Source organism: Aphis gossypii, chromosome 3, assembly GCF_020184175.1.
Source record: "Aphis gossypii isolate Hap1 chromosome 3, ASM2018417v2, whole genome shotgun sequence".
NCBI classification, from domain to species: Eukaryota; Metazoa; Arthropoda; class Insecta; order Hemiptera; family Aphididae; genus Aphis; species Aphis gossypii.
In genome coordinates, this window is record NC_065532.1 from 45181169 (window position 1) to 45199035 (window position 17867).

At 25.6% G+C, this 17867-nt stretch overlaps 1 protein-coding gene across 3 annotated transcripts in view; it reads right to left on the reverse strand.

Annotated features, from left to right (window-relative positions):
* Positions 1–17867, reverse strand: part of LOC114124536 (otoferlin-like) — a 143120-nt gene that overhangs the window by 55284 nt on the left and 69969 nt on the right. For all 3 annotated transcript variants that reach the window (XM_050202433.1, XM_050202432.1, XM_050202431.1), the window contains exon 3: positions 13861–14049. In XM_050202433.1, coding sequence (XP_050058390.1) covers positions 13861–14049 — 189 coding nt within the window. The remainder of the gene's footprint in view (positions 1–13860; positions 14050–17867) is intronic.

Sequence of the window (17867 nt, forward strand, 5' to 3'; positions counted from 1 at the left end):
TCCAGGTTCCAGACCCTTCACCGTCCCCCCCCCCCCCAAAAAAAAAATCTGAATGAATTTAATTAAAAACACGCATATATAATATCGTATTTACATATTCGCGAGTACATAGTAATAAGGTGATTTAATTAAAAATTTACTACATTTAATTTTTAAATTTTCAATTCATCTCTACTTATGTGTTTTTAAAAAAAAAACATTAATTAATTAAACACGGTAGCTATAAATTGTAAACATTATAATATTATTATGTTATTTTGAAATCTAAAACGCATAAAATTCCTTGTAAGTATTTGTACGTATTTAAGAATACATAATGTAATTATACCCAAAGAAATAGTCTCCTAGTTATAATTTATTACTTTCATAAGAATCCCAAATCGGAGGAAAAGTATAATTATGTCGATGAATATATTACCTCATGAAATTAATATTTAAAATTGTAACTATTACAGATAAAACAAGTCTTTTAACTTTATCAAATACTGTTCTATAAGTAAATTATTTATGTAAGAAAATTAGTAATACAAGCATACATAGTTGGATATTATTAGAGGAAGTCTTAGCACCCCTACCCTCTTTCTAATGAAAATCAATGTATTATGTTAAAATAAACATATTATACTAATTATATTATTTACTATTGGATTTTATTTTTTGAACAGATATTGAACTAGTTCTAATTTGAATACTGTTAAAATGATTGTATAACAAAAATTTGGATACATATCCATTAACGGAATATTTTTTTTTACATGCACTAAATTTAAGCGTTTAGCCATATAATTATAATTTAAAATTATTATTATATAATACAATTTTTGCGTATTATGTATAAACTATTTAAGGAATTAATTAAATATACTATAGTTCTATTTATAGTCCTATGATTTATTTAAAAATATTAAATAATTTTGTCTCTTGTTCACATAGTAACCCTTATTATGTAAAATAGTGGTTAGTGGTAAACTATAATATAGTTAAGAGATTAATTATTTCGATAAAATAGAGACATATTTGTAAAATAACTATTTATACGATATTACTGTTTTAAATAAATATATATTTTTTAATGGTACTAAAAAAAATAATATTGATATGGATGAAGTAATGTATAAATTTCAAAACTTTTACGTTAAAAGTTTATGCGTCTGATAAAATGTCGAATATTAAATATAAATATAATATATTTAATCATTTATTTTATTTTAGATTAATTAGAAAAAATGCACCAATAAATAATAATAATAACTTTAAGTACAAGAATTATATTATTTTACATAAACATTTGTGTGTATTTTCAGTGTATTTAAAGTATATCGTATAGAAATACTATAATACGCATATAACGAGACATAATAAAATCAATGTTTAAATATTGAGTAGAAATACTACCTACTTTTTTCTTTTTTTTTTCAAACATATTATGTTATTACACTTTAATATGCATAAAATATATTTTTTTTTAAAGTAATAATTATTGAAAATAACTTTATAACAATACAACGGATTTATTTATTTTTCTGTAATGGTTCGATGCTGAGAATAATAGTAATGATAATAATAGTAGATTAAATTCATCCGTATTCATATTTCAGAATTTAGATTTACCATATATTCATATGCGATTATAATTGAATTTAAATCGAATAATTTGTGCCATTTTGTTTGTACTGTTTTATTAACATAGGTTAGGTTATTGATATAGGTTATAGGTGATTGATTTTAGTTCATCTTAGCTTTAATTGTTTTAAACGTGTAAAATTAATAATTAGGCGTATTTTATACGTATGTTATAATATTTTTATCGGTTCTGGATAAAAATCAAACAAAATAGGTTTCACTGCGGTCACTGCAATATACGATAAACGCACTAATAATGAGACTTATATTAGTGTAAGCGCATAGTATTATTATTTAGATACGGGTACCCGAGAGTTTTGTTAAATCGCGAAAATTTTTTTAGGAAACCACTGGAAAACTAACGTAGACACCTAACCTATTATACGTTTAATTGCGTACAAACGTCGTACACGAATTACAGTGAATAAAGTTTTATTGTCTTTGCGCCGACACGACCGACGTGATTGCGTGCACCGAGTGTCACCGACACTACTCGCTGTCGTCCGTACGAGATGAGCGTATTGTTTCCGGTGGAAGGAAAATAAATAAAAATATGTACTCAACTTATGCGCTAACGAGATGATATTTATTGTGCTCGTATTCGCACAGGGTCGACCATGAGCCGGGACGTGTGAAATATTAACGAGACTGCAAGCGAGATGTACGCGTGTATATAAAGTATTCCCACCAGCAGGTCGGAATATATTGACCGGCGAGCTCTGATACGCGATTTCCGAGTGCTTTATACCGTCCCGACGGCGCACGAGTTAAAAACGGCTTTTTGTACCTATACGATATTAAAATTATGTCGACGTACGCACGATTCGCGTGGATATTTTGCGGGAAACATTACGGTCGTAAAACGCAAACGCCATCGACGACGTCAAAACGATAATCCTCTCGTACCTACGGAGGTTTTGCGAAAAAAAAAACTAATTAATTACACATTCCGGGTTTTGGTTTTTCGATGAGCCGTCATCGGGTTCATTATACGAGTACAACACACATATGCCGATCTAAAAACCGTACAGTAGACGTACGCTGAAGGTAGGTAGGTTATTTGCGTGCGCATAATTTTACAAACGAATTTTTTTTTTTCATCGAACCTTTTTTTTTTGTTTTGTTTTTAGGTAGGTATACTACTCGTACATTGCTGCGAGTGGCTAAGTGCATACTTATAATTATTTATTGATATAAGTATGGTATGCACACGTTTGATAAAATTGTAAGATTTTTTTTTTTTTTATTTGATTATATTTACGATCGGTACACATTGTGGCAAAATGAGTGAATTTGACACAGAGAATACAAATTTGATTTTTTTTTTTTAAGTCATGCTACTACTTAAAACCATGGTCTGAAAAAATTTAACGTTTAAAAAGTTTCACGAATTATTTTTTTCGAGGTTCATCAACGTACGCATAATTATAAAAGTGCTTAACTATAATATGATGCTGTATATAATATAAATATTATTTTTTTTCAGGAAGAAGGCCGACGGTGTGCCCTTTTATAGGGTTTTGCGAAGGTTTTCAGAAACCTAATGGATATATATATTTTTTTTATATCTATTGGTTACTCCTTTATTGTATAGTTTATTTTTACAAAAAAGAAACCCGACATTTTTTTTACGTAAAATGCACATTTTAAGGTATTTTATAATAAATATATGAGGTATCGAATATCTGCAGGGTCGTTTTAATGATGGTAGAAAAACAATATTAGAATAATGTGAATTGACTTTAGTTGTGGGCAAAATGTTATATACTTTATCTGCATATTATACCAAACATCTACAAATATTAATATAAGCAGGAAACTAAAGTTACAAAACAAAATTATAAATATTACGGTTCTCTCATCTTAAAAAAATAAAAATTGACTCTTATATTATATGAATAAGCGGATGTAATTGAGTTGTTGCATTGAGGCTTTGACAAATCGCAAGTGACACATATAGTACGTTTATTGATCATCGTGAACGTGACCTAAGCAAATCATGTACGCCATGATTAAATATTATTTATGCATGAATCAATGTATTTACGCATACCATATGCGTGTACATTGGTTCATCACCATATTTTACCAAATTGGTATAATTTGTAATACGCATATGTCATAGATAAACGAGTAACTCCTAAACTACAGTCGAATGAAAAACACAATATTTATTTATTTTGAAAAAAAAAAACATAAAATAGTAAAGTATGACAACGGCTTGTTTGTAAAGAAATACTTAGTTATCTTCATCGTTCGATACATCAAACATCAATATTATTATAAACTAATATTTAACAGAAAATACAGTTGATTAAAATTACGGAAAACATTATAAGTATTTTATTCCAATATTAATACTTTTGTTTACTTTATGGATTTCGTACATTTAAGCATAATATTTTGTTACCTACTGATGACTATAATATAGCATTCAATCATGGGAATTAAAATTGTGATGCGGTTTAAATACGAGTTTAATCTAACTCTAAAGCTATCTGAAATTCCTGTGAGATAGGATATTAAAAATAAAAACAAAATTTCCATTTAAAGTTTTGACGTAGTTTTTAGAAACAAAACTTTATAGGGATTTTTTAATAATTCAAATTTATAAATGCATTATGTATGTTAATTTAAATTATGACAAAATTGACAAACTGTATTTCCTTAATTTAATATTTAAAGTACGGATACTACATTTTTAAATATTTAAGTAGGTTAGTCCTATGAGTTCGATACTTATATTTTATTAAAAAGATATATATATATATAGTAACACGATATTATAATTTATAATTAGCATAATAATAATATTGAAGCATTTTATTTCTAAATAGAAACTTGAAAAAAATAACAATATTGTGAACACGGTAAAGATAAAACTAATTTGAAATTATGTGACAGAGTACGTTAAAAACAGATAAACAGGCAATACTACGGTGTTATTATCATTTTTTGAATAGCATAAAAAAGAAAAATTAATTACTTGCGTAATACTTATAATGTTAAGATCCTAGTACAATATAATGTACAAACCTAATATTTGTACCATTGAACTATAATAATAGTATTATACTATTATGCATCAACATTCAACAATATTCATTACCCCATTAACAACACAATAACTTAATAGCGTCGTACTTTACAATCAACCAGAGCTTATTCAGTTATATACCACAAGGTAATATTTATACCTGTGATGTTGGCATATATTTATAGTAAGTACCTTGTTATATTTTCACATTTTACATACACATTCTATTAACATAATATTTCAATGGCCCGCAGAAAGTAAATATTTTAATTTCAATTTTCTGGAATTCGAAAAATTTGTATGATAAAATGAAAAAACTTACTGTATTCACTTTTTTAAATAAATGAAATATAAACTAATTATTTAATAAATACCTACATTATATTCATACAGTATAAACGATATTTGAGTTTAAAATGTATGTGAAATAATTTAACCTAAGTAGTGTTTAGTAATTAAGAAAAAAAACAAATTCTGTTTTATAATATACCATTCTATTAAATTATGTAATTTAATATCTATACACTAAGTTATACCTGGTACTCACCACAAAACAAATTTTATACTATTTATGTACAGGTTTAGTTGAATAAAATTTTTACTGTACCTATTTTTATATTTAATCGATGGTTAATATATGACTTCAATTTTTCTGCTATTATGTTTAATGTTTATTTATACTACTAATTAAAGTATCTACATTATGAAAACCATTATATCGGTGTAATTATAACAAGGTTTTAAGTTTTTGATAAATTATTATTTAGACTGTGCCTATTTGGGTTTATCTAAGTTCCCCACTAATTTAATAATATTAACGTCATTAATGAACATATAAAAGTAAATTTTAGTTTTTGAACTAGCAACCTAAAGAAAACACATAAGCTATACATCCGGACGGTAACTAAGGAAACTATAAAGTATAAGGACACCAACCATTATGACTTATTTTAGATGATTCAGAGAAGAGCGATGAATGTATTGATTTTACAACGACGTGTGTTTTTTTTTTCATTAAATTATATATATATCATCACATTTTAGGGTAATAAAAATGCTTTGACTTTCAACTTTGAAGGTGGATTTTGTTGTAGAAAATTAGATTTAATTGATAGATTTTTTTTTGTGGGGGGGTCGAACAAAAAAAAATATTAACTGATTATACAATAACATTATAAAATGTATTATGTCAATACATCCATTGACCTAACTTTTGCTTAAGATATCATCCAATTAAAGTATAAATCAATTTATGTCAAAACATCTAAACTAACGAACTATTGATTTTATTTTCTAATACTAAAATACATATTAATATATTATATTATAATACAACTTATTTTTCAAATTTCAAATTTTATTTTTTTATTTTTTATTGTAAAGCTTATGTTTTAGAATTTATCTTATTTTTTCCTAAAAGTAAAATTATTTGGAATTTGTGAATGATTAGAGTACCTATACAATTTATTACTTCTTAAATTACTATGCTGAATGTATAGGTTAAATACTCTGGTTTATAATTACTATTTTACATAAATTATTAACGAACGAATAAAATAAACACGAATCTATGTTTTCGACTTCAGGAAGATTAGAAATTATATATCAAACAATTAAAATTAATATTACTATACTTACTATACTAATTTAAACGCTCTACTTTTATGTTCAAGTTTAATAAATTATTTCAAATTAAATTTTCCCGATAAATAAATTACATTATTTTTAGAAGATATAATTTAATACGAGTTTCATTTAAAACGTCGATTTGGTTATTACTTTTTATTAAATTAGTCAATAAAATAATCTGTTGAATATATTTTGATATAAATATTTGTATCATTATTTAATAAAAATAGAAATAATAGAAAAAATAAAACAATTTTCCATTTGTTTTGTTTCTACAACCATTATAATTTAAGATTAGAGTAGAAAATTTCGATTTCTTAAAGTTTTAAGTGCGGGATCGTAAACAATCTAGATTGCCGACAAACCATATGGGGTACACCTACACATTTTATGATTTATATAGCTCTCTATTTCCTTTTGATCCTTCACACGCGTAACACAAAGAAATATTAAATATTATAAGAGAAACAAAACATTTTTTTTTGTTTTATTTCAGAAGTAAATAGTATAATAAATGTTATGCCAATAATAAAACGTAAAATAAAATAAGGACGATAAAAACCAAAATATCATAATTCACAAGTATATTATACTAAACACATTTTATCTAAATGCTTTAAGATATCAAATACATGTGTACATTTTTATATTTTCTCTCTTTTTATGTTTGACGGGTCGGATAATTAACAATCTAATTTGCATAAGATTTTAACACAACAAATATGGAGGAGCAAAATAATATGAATCCATAAGTAGCTCAAGAATTGGGATTCGCATGGGATTTATTCGATAAACACGGATTTTCGTGACATGTACAAACAAATAGAAACCTGATATGGATATATTTTGGATTTTATTGTTGACACCAAATTATATTCTATAAATTCAAAAATATCATTGCTATTAAAAAGCGATAGGTAATGTTAACCGTATCACAGAAAAATAAAATAAATTCTTAACAAAAACATATTACGACGAATAATAATTATTATACGCATCACTTAAATTTATTTTATTTTTTATATTGCATTGTATAAATGTTGGTTAGAAGTTAAATTCATGTGTGGGTAGATATTTAAATTATCTATACGACTAATTGAATTTGAACACGAGATTTAAATAATACTATTGAATAATTAGTATCAATAGGATTATGATATTTTTCGATACATCACGTTCAGTTTTGTGAAAATTGTAACACTTACACAACCGTTTTTCGAGTGTATCTTGTCAACAATTTAATATTTATGACAAAAGATACTATTTTAGACTTGAAACACGTATACTATTTCTAACATTCATACACAAATGCTGAAATATGTATTGCTTCTGATAACGAAACCTCCGGTATTTATTGAATGATCTAAGAGACAATACAAACACCTATTCAAACTACACGATTATTGATAGCACTATTAACAACATTTTGATTGAAAACTAAATCATTAATGTGGGCCCAAACGTCAAAACCATTTCGGATACTCCGTGACAGGGAAAATCGCCAAGATCGAGAAGTTATGGATACTACTATATACGAGTATTTATTTATATATATGTATATATATATATAGTATACGTATTGCGTCGTGTTGTTGAACTGACAGTTTTTCGGCTTATATATAGTCATATATTGTACATTATCAAGTATAAACTATTACGATAGATATATATATATATGGAAGATGACGTGCGCAAAAAGCCCACAGGCCTCTCGAAACCTAAAAGATTGGAAACCTCAAAGTTTAAATTAATATAATTTTATTATTATTATTATTGTTGGTGGTCCACTCTGTCAAATCGGTTTTGACGGATCGTCCGATCGGAAATGCCTCACCAAAATTATATCATGGTGAATGAACCATAGAGCTAGAGAACGATAAAAAAAACCCGTAAAAATAATCTAATAACTGCAAACACGAAATCCGAATGTCATGCTAATCGGAAGTAAAATAAAAAAACGAGTACAAAAACACACGTGCTAACACAAAGTATTTCACTTGATAATATATATTTAAACAAACGTACACGGCAGCAAGGCCTGTAAATAAACTGAGAGGTTCTGTGATAATATATGTGCAATGTACATTATGATATTTTTAACTGAATAAAATAAAATAATATTTAAAGTTCCTGACAATTAAGTCCGACACGGCTCGCTGTTCGTTTACATTTTTACATAGCTCGGTGCTTAAAAATTTAATTATATTTTCAGAAAATTCACTATGCTATTTTAATGGTGGTTTTAATTAACATTTTTTACAAATAATTCACTGAACTCGGATGAATATAACATATTCGCACAAGTCTTAGAGTAAATTATCAAAAAAAAAAAAATATATCAACAATAACCATAATCGCTATCAACCATTAACAGTAAATGTTATGATATTATGAAACTGTAGTAATGATAATATTATTTTTTTCGAAATAGTTCAAAAAAGATTAAAAAAATATTACTCATGGGGGGAGAGGGGGGAAGCGATATTACTACGAATTCAACGGCTTTCGTCGTCTTGACAATTTTAGTTACGCTCAATAATGATATGCTGTCGATATAAGATTAGTTCAGTAAGAAGTTAGGTAACATTTATGTGATACATATAAATTGTTATTTTTATTTGAATATTATGTTATTATTATTATTATCATCATCGTCATATAATAATTAGAGGACCACCCGTGGAGAGGAAGCTCCTGCTGTTAAAAATAGCGTTGAGGTGAGTTTTTCCCTAAACAAGAAAAAAAAACGTGACCCGATAATACATTGTATTGTTATAAAAAACTCATGGTTCGCGGGGATAAAGGCGACGGCGGCGTTAAGATCGCCCCCGATGTAATAAAAGCGTAAACAATAAATTATTTGCAGAAAACGAAACGTGTCGGTGGTAAAGCGGTTGCGCCCGGCTGATGATGAAACAAACAAAAAAAAAAAAATGTATTTCACTCTTTCTCATCTCCCCGTTCATGTATATAAACATTTTCACCGGTCGAAAAAACGAGACGAACTGCATAAATAAACTAAAAAGAACTTCGTCTGATTAGATGTAATGCACAGAGTGGCGGTAAAGTAGTACCGCCTAACTCCTACCTAACTCAAATGCTGCGATGATAACCGATCAATGGAGTAGTATATATTATTATCTACCTTTTCGCGTAATTATTAACACTGTAACAAACTTCTGAACCGATGAAAAAACGAATTCAACGAGATAATGCGACATCGTCGTGTCAATAACCATACGCATATAATCGGAAAACTACGACCATTTATCATTTGCTTTGTATGATTATCACGAGATAATAAAATACGAGTTTGTACGAATTCACTGTTAAAGTATTAACACGCCATTTACGAATCAATCAAACAACGGGTTATATTAATTACATTTTTTTCTCCATATAATGCGGATAATAAACACTATATTATTATTTTTTATCTAATTAAATATAAAAAAATTATAAAAAAATAATAATATTGAATTATTTGACATTTGATGAGAGCATATAAAACACAAGGATGATAGACGATTACAAAAACACGTTGAAAAAGGAAGTAATAAAATATATAAGCCATTAAATTGTGTCAACTTAGTTTACAACGAATTTATACTTCTCGAAAGATGTATTATTAGTACTAGTAACATATTGACATTTGTGTTTTTAAGTTTTTCTACCGTGAGTTGTTGAACTTTAATAATATTATAGGTGTGTTGTTATTTAAAATAACTATACACTTAGAAATTAGATTAACCTCTTGTCTTTTAAACGTAATTTTTAAGTTGATCGAACGATAAAAACAAGTAATGTTTTTAAAAATGTACTGCATGTAATGTACGTACAAATATATAAATTAATAAACATATTATGCATTTTGTGTCTGCCCGCAGAAATAGAACAGCGTTTGTTTAAAATAGTTTAAACTTAAGACCACCGCGTCGTATATTTGTAGATAGGTATAAACATAATCTGTTAGATCGAAATTACTTAGATAAATTAAAACTAACACCATTTAAAAGCCAAGAAGAAGAAGAAATTCAAATTTCACAAGTCAAATCTAGTTGATGGTTTTGTTCAAGGCTGAATTTAAAGGTGTTAATCACTACGTGTTGCTTCTATTGATTTTTTTTAAAGGCATAGAAAATATCAACTGGCCCAGAAAATTGCATATTTATAATATTACATTTAAATAAAATAAAACTATGTTAAGTATTTTTTTCCAATATGAGTATTTAAATTTCAAATAAAGAAATTTTCACAGTTTTGTAAATTTATATTTGTTTACCCATAACAATCACAACAAAAGTGTCAATTTTATAAAAACGAAGGAGTGTAAAAGGGTGAACATTTTGTTAAAAAAATAACTCCAAATACGAGTCTGGTTTTGTTAACTTTCAACACCGACTGGTTAAACCACAACAACCCCCGATGTTCATTGTATAGGATTTTCCCTATAGTTTTTTACTATCCTTTTCCAAACCATCAAATTATAAAAAAATATAGGAAAACCCTGTGGCTCATCCTTTATATGTATCATATTTCACAATATTTCTTTTTCCTATTTTGTTCGTGACCAATACTACACCACACAGCAAATGTAATGAAATATCAAATATTTTAACGACAAAAGTGAAGTTTTTTTTATAAAAAACTGTGAAAATCATTATTCACATTGCATTCTATACAGAACGAACAAATAATAAAAATTATTATATCTGTACATTATACCGTTAATCCGAAGTCTATTCACTTTATGCATAACTACTGTACAGTATAGTTCACTGAAATAATATTTATTGTTTAAAAATGGCACTCATTGTTAATCGAAAATGTCTTTTTTTTTAAAAAAACATTTTTAATTCAATATTTAAACATACATTTTTAGCCGGTTTCAATGGTTTTCAAAAACAAAAATGATTACGTCAGTGACTATAGTATAAAATATGTAACAAAAATTACGCTATGTTTGAGATTCGTTAAAAATCAATATACTTTATTTGAATAATCGCGGTTTGTGCATAGAGTATGTGTAAAATAATTAATATGGCAACTTTACACTCTTCGGTTAAGTTTTTAGTAATTGGACAATAATATTACAAATGTGTTAAAAGATGGTTTTAATTGCACTACGATTGAATATACACTGCACAGTTAGGCGTGAATTAATTTTCTTAATTAATACCATCAGAGAGAAAACATGATTTGTCGAATGTGTTAAAAGTACTTAAAAAAATAATAATCAGTATTTTTTCACTACAACTTTAACTAATATATTATTATAATTTGTATGTGACTTTAAGTTAAAGTCTTCGATCATTTATCATAGTAATATTACACGGTCACATAACATAGGTGTTAGTTGTAATATTATTTTAATAACATTTTCATGGCGATGAACTGAAAGCAATTAGTCTATATAATATACCTATGTTATTGTAGGTAGTAAGCAATATCCCGTGTTCCTGTTTGCTTTGAAATTTTGTTTAAAATATTAATTACATATGCAGTAAAAACTATTTTTAATTAATAGAATGTATTTTAAAAGGCATAACATAAAATTGAAATTGTTGTTCAAAGAGCAATATTTTTTATTTTTTTTCAACAACAATATTATTTATGACGGCGACCCGCGGGTTAGCTCTGTTACATGTATCTTTAAATCATACACAAAAAACTTGATTAATAATAATAATTGTTGTATGAAACAAGAATGTATGTTTTAAAAAGTTCAATATTAAAGTTGAAATAAACAAATTGGTTCTGACTTATAATTAATTATAACGAATAATTGCATACATATTTTCTGAACGCGTCAATAAATGCTCTACTTATTATTATATGTATATTAGTATTCTACCTATTATGATATAGAAATCATATTTTTTTAAGCAAAAAATTTCCCTACCTATCATCAATAATGATTAAAAGATAATATTCACATGACAAAACAGTTATATTATTGTATGTCTGATTTTCAAACTAAATTTGATGTACCTAGTTATTTCTGTAGCCATATGTTGTTATTAATATTTTACATATTTACTACATATCATAATTAATATTTTTAATGGTTTCAAATACAGCAATTTCTAAACTTGAGTAATCAATGATAAAAAATATATATTACTTTATACTTGAAAAAACGATTACCGATGTATTTTAATTTTGGAAATATATATAAAAAAAATTAGACCTAAAATCGTATATTGTAATGTAAAATAGTGTGCATTGTAATTAAATATCAACACTATTTTACTGTATCAACATCAGCTGAATCAATTAAAATATTTCACACGTTATAATTGTTTACAAACCCAACTTTTTTTTTTTTTTTTGACAGATTATCTGGAGAATTAATCGTTTACCATTAAATCCTTCTCTATTTGAGCAGTTGATCAGACAAGCGTTAATATTTTACCATTTATCTAATGGTAAAAATTTCAAATCCACTATTTATTTTATGGTATAGAAACTAAAAGGTGTCGATTTTGTGAAATCTATAGTAACTAGAATTGAAAACAATCTAAAAAACTGCATTTGGAATATTAAATGCATACCTTTCTTAAATGTTTAGCTAGTAGTTAATATTTATTTATTTGGACAGGATACATTGTAAACAATTTAAATAATCTATCAGTCAGTATACTATGTTACGCAAAATATTCATAGAAAAATTGAATTAATAACACAATAAATTATACACTATAATATACATATTATGGTGAGGGCCACCATGTATGTTTAATCGTAAATTACAATGGAAATTTCATGCTCAATCCGACCATAATATCATAACATGTATTTAGTATTTATTATATAATATGAATGTATATACATTATACTTTCAAGAAATAATCAACAAAACAAATAAATATAAATTCATGAATAGATATTAAAATATAATAATATCGTTTATTATAACACTAAGTCCTGTTTTATTTTGCCATTTATTTTTACTTAATAAGAAACCGGTAAAATAATGAAAGTGTGTTTAACCAATTAAAAAAAAAAATTACGCTGACAAATAAGACCAGTATGATGCTCAATCATTTTAAATTTAAGCATATACTAGGTATGTATAATTTATAAGTATACTGTATTTATAACAATAGAAAGTATAGTAAAAACACTCGTGTCCGAGACAAAGGTGCATATTCTGGGAGTTAAACGAAAAATCGCTATTGTATGAATAAAACTTGAATGAATCCATTTCGTTCTGTTGAATAATGAAAATTCCACTATCATGATGATTGGTGAAACGAATAAGAAACAGAAACAAAGTTCATTGCGGAAAACAGATTCTCGTAAACTAAAATTTGTTACGATTGTTAACAACTTCGTAAGATTTAAATTTCGATAAAAAGTAAAATGGAATTTGTGCAACGTCATAAAGCTCATAATCGACCACACGTTTGTGTGAGAATTGTCATACGGCCATAAAAATTGTGTCGGTGAAAACGGGAAATTACTAGGATCAAAATCTAAATTATTTACAATAATTATAATAGTCGCATAGGTAGGTATATATTGTAGCTGGTTGTTTAAATGAAGGCATTTAACTATTTAAGACTTACCGGAAGAGCTCGGTCGTTTATGTCTGAGAACGAATCCACTAGATGAACGTGCTCCTCGACCACCACCCTGTCCATTTGTAAAGTGTAATACCCTAAAGTTTTGTCGCACTGATGTCGTTGATGACTGAGTAGTTGAACGATGAGCACATCGTCGTTTTCTAAGCGTTTTGATATTGGCCATTCAAAGTTCTGAAAAAAAAAACACGCATGTCATTTATTAACCATCACAATAAATTCATAAAATACATATAGGTACACTGTTCTGTAGATAAAATAAAGTGATTTTAGTAATTAATGTATACATATAATGTCCTAAAACCATTCAACAATATTATTATTTTTCATTATTAGTGTTTACAAAAATCGTAAAGTTATTGTTGAGATCGCATTTTAATAATAATATTAATTTTATATAGATTTAAGTGAAATAAATCGCTATATAAAATAATTTTATCTATTTTTGTAACGAAAAATAATATATTACATTATTAAAATATCAACTATATATTTAGCCGTTATTATCTACACATCGTGCTAATATAGTAATTCACTATCAATAATTAATATAATGTTCTGTTTTTTTAAAATAAATTTTTAAATTGCTTGGTACAAAAATATTTTTATATATTTTATTTTTTGGTTGCTTATTTCATATGACATATTATGGTTTTTAAAAAATTAACTGTAAAGTATACCTAATAAACATTAGAAATTGTATGATCGTTCAAAATATTTATTTCACAATTTTAATTTAAAAATGTAAACCTTATAGATCGTATAATTACACTCAATTAAAATAATTATATGTACGGACAATAATTTATTATAATATTTAAATAGGTCAATTTTAACGCGCATTAAATTATTTTTACATATTTTTTTAAATTAGTTTTATTTAATCATATTATATTATCATTTCCTTTTATTTTGTTTAATAAGCATTTAGTTTTAGTAGGTACAAAAATTATAATAATATACTAGTAGCATGTTTGTTTGAAAAAAATGATATTGTCACAAAAACATTTTCACATTTTAATATTTTCTTTGTTTGTACAAAACAAGTAAAAATAAAACAAAATGTATGTAAAAAAATACTCGTACAAATTATATATTAAATATTTAAATATATGTCTAGTGAAATATAACACATTTTTAAACAAACAATAACTATGTATTAAACTAAATTAATTTTCAAACATTTTACGAACGAAAATCATCACATATACGTATATTATAGATACTCAAAGGTAACTGAAATGTAACATAGGTATTTAAATATTTTAACGATGATGATATCATAATCTAAAATAATCTTAATGCCTATATATATATATATGTACCTACCATGTGGTTTCTAAAATAAAGTTTTATATATTTTTTACATTTATTATCTAGTCTCATTGCTATTATTAGTAAAATAAATACAATCACATACTAGATAATACCTAATAGGTATATTATATTGTAATTCAGGTATAAATTATGCATTTTTATAAAGATTATTAAATTAAATTAACTCTAGTCTTTGAGAGATGTTCTCCAAAATTACAGGTGTTGTCAGACGCGACATCACAGAGTTTGGAACAACAACTTTCTATATATTACCCCATTATAGTACTCATAATTAATTTATTTTGGACTTTCAGTAAAAGTAAACAGTTAGAAAATATTGTAGTAAAGCGAAATAGACATGCTCGAGCAATATATTATATGACTTATATACCTTCTTTTAACTAATATGTAATCTACCATCCGTATATATTGCGCATACAGTCTGGATTACTACCCTATTATATGTATATTTGTACAAACGTGATTACGCCTATATGCATATAAAGGTTTTTATCATATAGTAAATCAACTTACCCTTAATTGATTGTCAGGTATATTCGATGAACGCAGGAATAAGAGATACGTTTAATATTAATCAAGGACACAAGCAATATACTATTGATATTAAGATACCTTACACTTTTATTATTTAGAACACAAAAAAATACTATTTGGAGATTTATACTATTTAGCTATAAACGTATGACCGCTACCAAAGGCGCGCGCAGGGAGAGTGTCGTTGTGTCAATGGGTATCGTTAGAGCCGATGGGATTTTTTTATTTTAGATAAAGACGACAAATATAATGTACATATTATATATGACCAAAAATTCCCATAATCATTATAATATTATAAACATTTATCGCAAAAAAAATGTTTAGGGTCTTCAATGGAAGTATTATATAATATTTTATGAATTTATTTTTAATAATTATATTAAGAATTTTATCGTAAGTTTTATTGAGAATTTTTATAATACAATTTTCTCGGAAAAACCATATAACTATATTCAACTTACTTATATTTCCTGAGGTTTTTTTTTTTTTAATTATAAAAAAAAAACAATATTACTATGTACTTTAATAAAAATGTATAAGTCATAACAAAATAACAACCAAATAATTTTTTTATTATCGTTATTGATATAAAAATACGAATTAAATACTCATCGTATATTGTTATATAATTTTGTAATATTACATATTTATTTATTTAAGGTAAAATATAATATTTTATTCAATGTGTACTGCCGATATTAAATCTGATACTTGATTTTGTATTTTTCTAAAATGTATTACCTCAAGGCCATTTATAAACGATTTTCTCAATTATTGCTAATTTGATATGAAAACAACGTAAAAATATAAAGTTATAAATTAAAGATATAAAGTATATATAATATAAGTTCTATACATTTTTTTTTATTATTATTACAGTAAGAATATTATTTTGTTGGTTTTAAACTTTTGTAATACATACACTTCTAGGAATAAGTCACTCATTTGTCATTAGTGATACTTTAATCTGTAAAATATATAAATTATGATGACAATTAATGTCAAGTCAATTAATTTTATTTGAATTAAATGAAGGCAAAGTCACTCATAATTGTTTGCATTTTCCATAATTAATAATATCAAAAAACTATAATATAAACCATGAAAATTAAAATAAAAAAACAAAGAATAAGAGTAAGACATTTTATGAATTTATATTTCGTCTATGAAACGCCTCATGTCGAGAATTATTCAATATCTTATAATATGATTTAATGGATTGAAATTCTATAAAATTAGAAACTTTTTTAGTATTGTTTGGGTGTATGTTATTCAGTTTTTCGTTGATTTTATGATGTATTGGCTAATTCCTAGATTAATAAAACTGTAGGTACGAGTTGGAATTTTCAAAGTTGTAATATTTGACATGTACGAGTTCAAGTCAATGTGATTTCTTCGTTAATAACAGTAAATAGCACTTAGCATCTTAAGGTGAGAATAATTCTTTAAAGTTTGTACATTAACAGGTGATGTTTAATGTTTATCATCGAATAGTCTTTTTCCGTTGATTGACATCGAAAATTTAATCATATTACTACGCTATATTATTTTAAAAAGCTGTAAAATGTATACTTATATAGACTGTGGGTTAAATTAGGGTAAATATTTGGCTTATTTTTATTGTATTATATTCTTAATATTATTCAGTTCACTTATGTAACTATTCATTCCATGATTTTTTTGATTTTTTTTATTATTAGTATTATGTATGTTGCATTCAAGTATTTACTTTATTAACTTAAAAGTTATAGCAGTCAAAAACAATAAAAAAATATACATTTTTTCAAACATTTTGTTTGAAATTAATTTAAATTGACGTGTAAAAAAAATCGTTTTAAAACTTTAGTACTTTTCAATTTTCTAAATAATAAACATTAATTATTTAAATAATTATCCTGTATTAACAAAGTACAATTTTTTATGATCCATATTTCAAAATGATTTAAAAAGTCCATTAAAAAATGGTTATCACGAGAAAATAAATTTAACTTCCATATTGGTTTAATACTCTAACACTTAATCTAACGATTCTTGGTTAACGTTTAAACTTATAACTTGCTGCAAAAAATTATTTAAAAAATGTAAATAGAACCTATACACGTATTTAAGAAACTGCA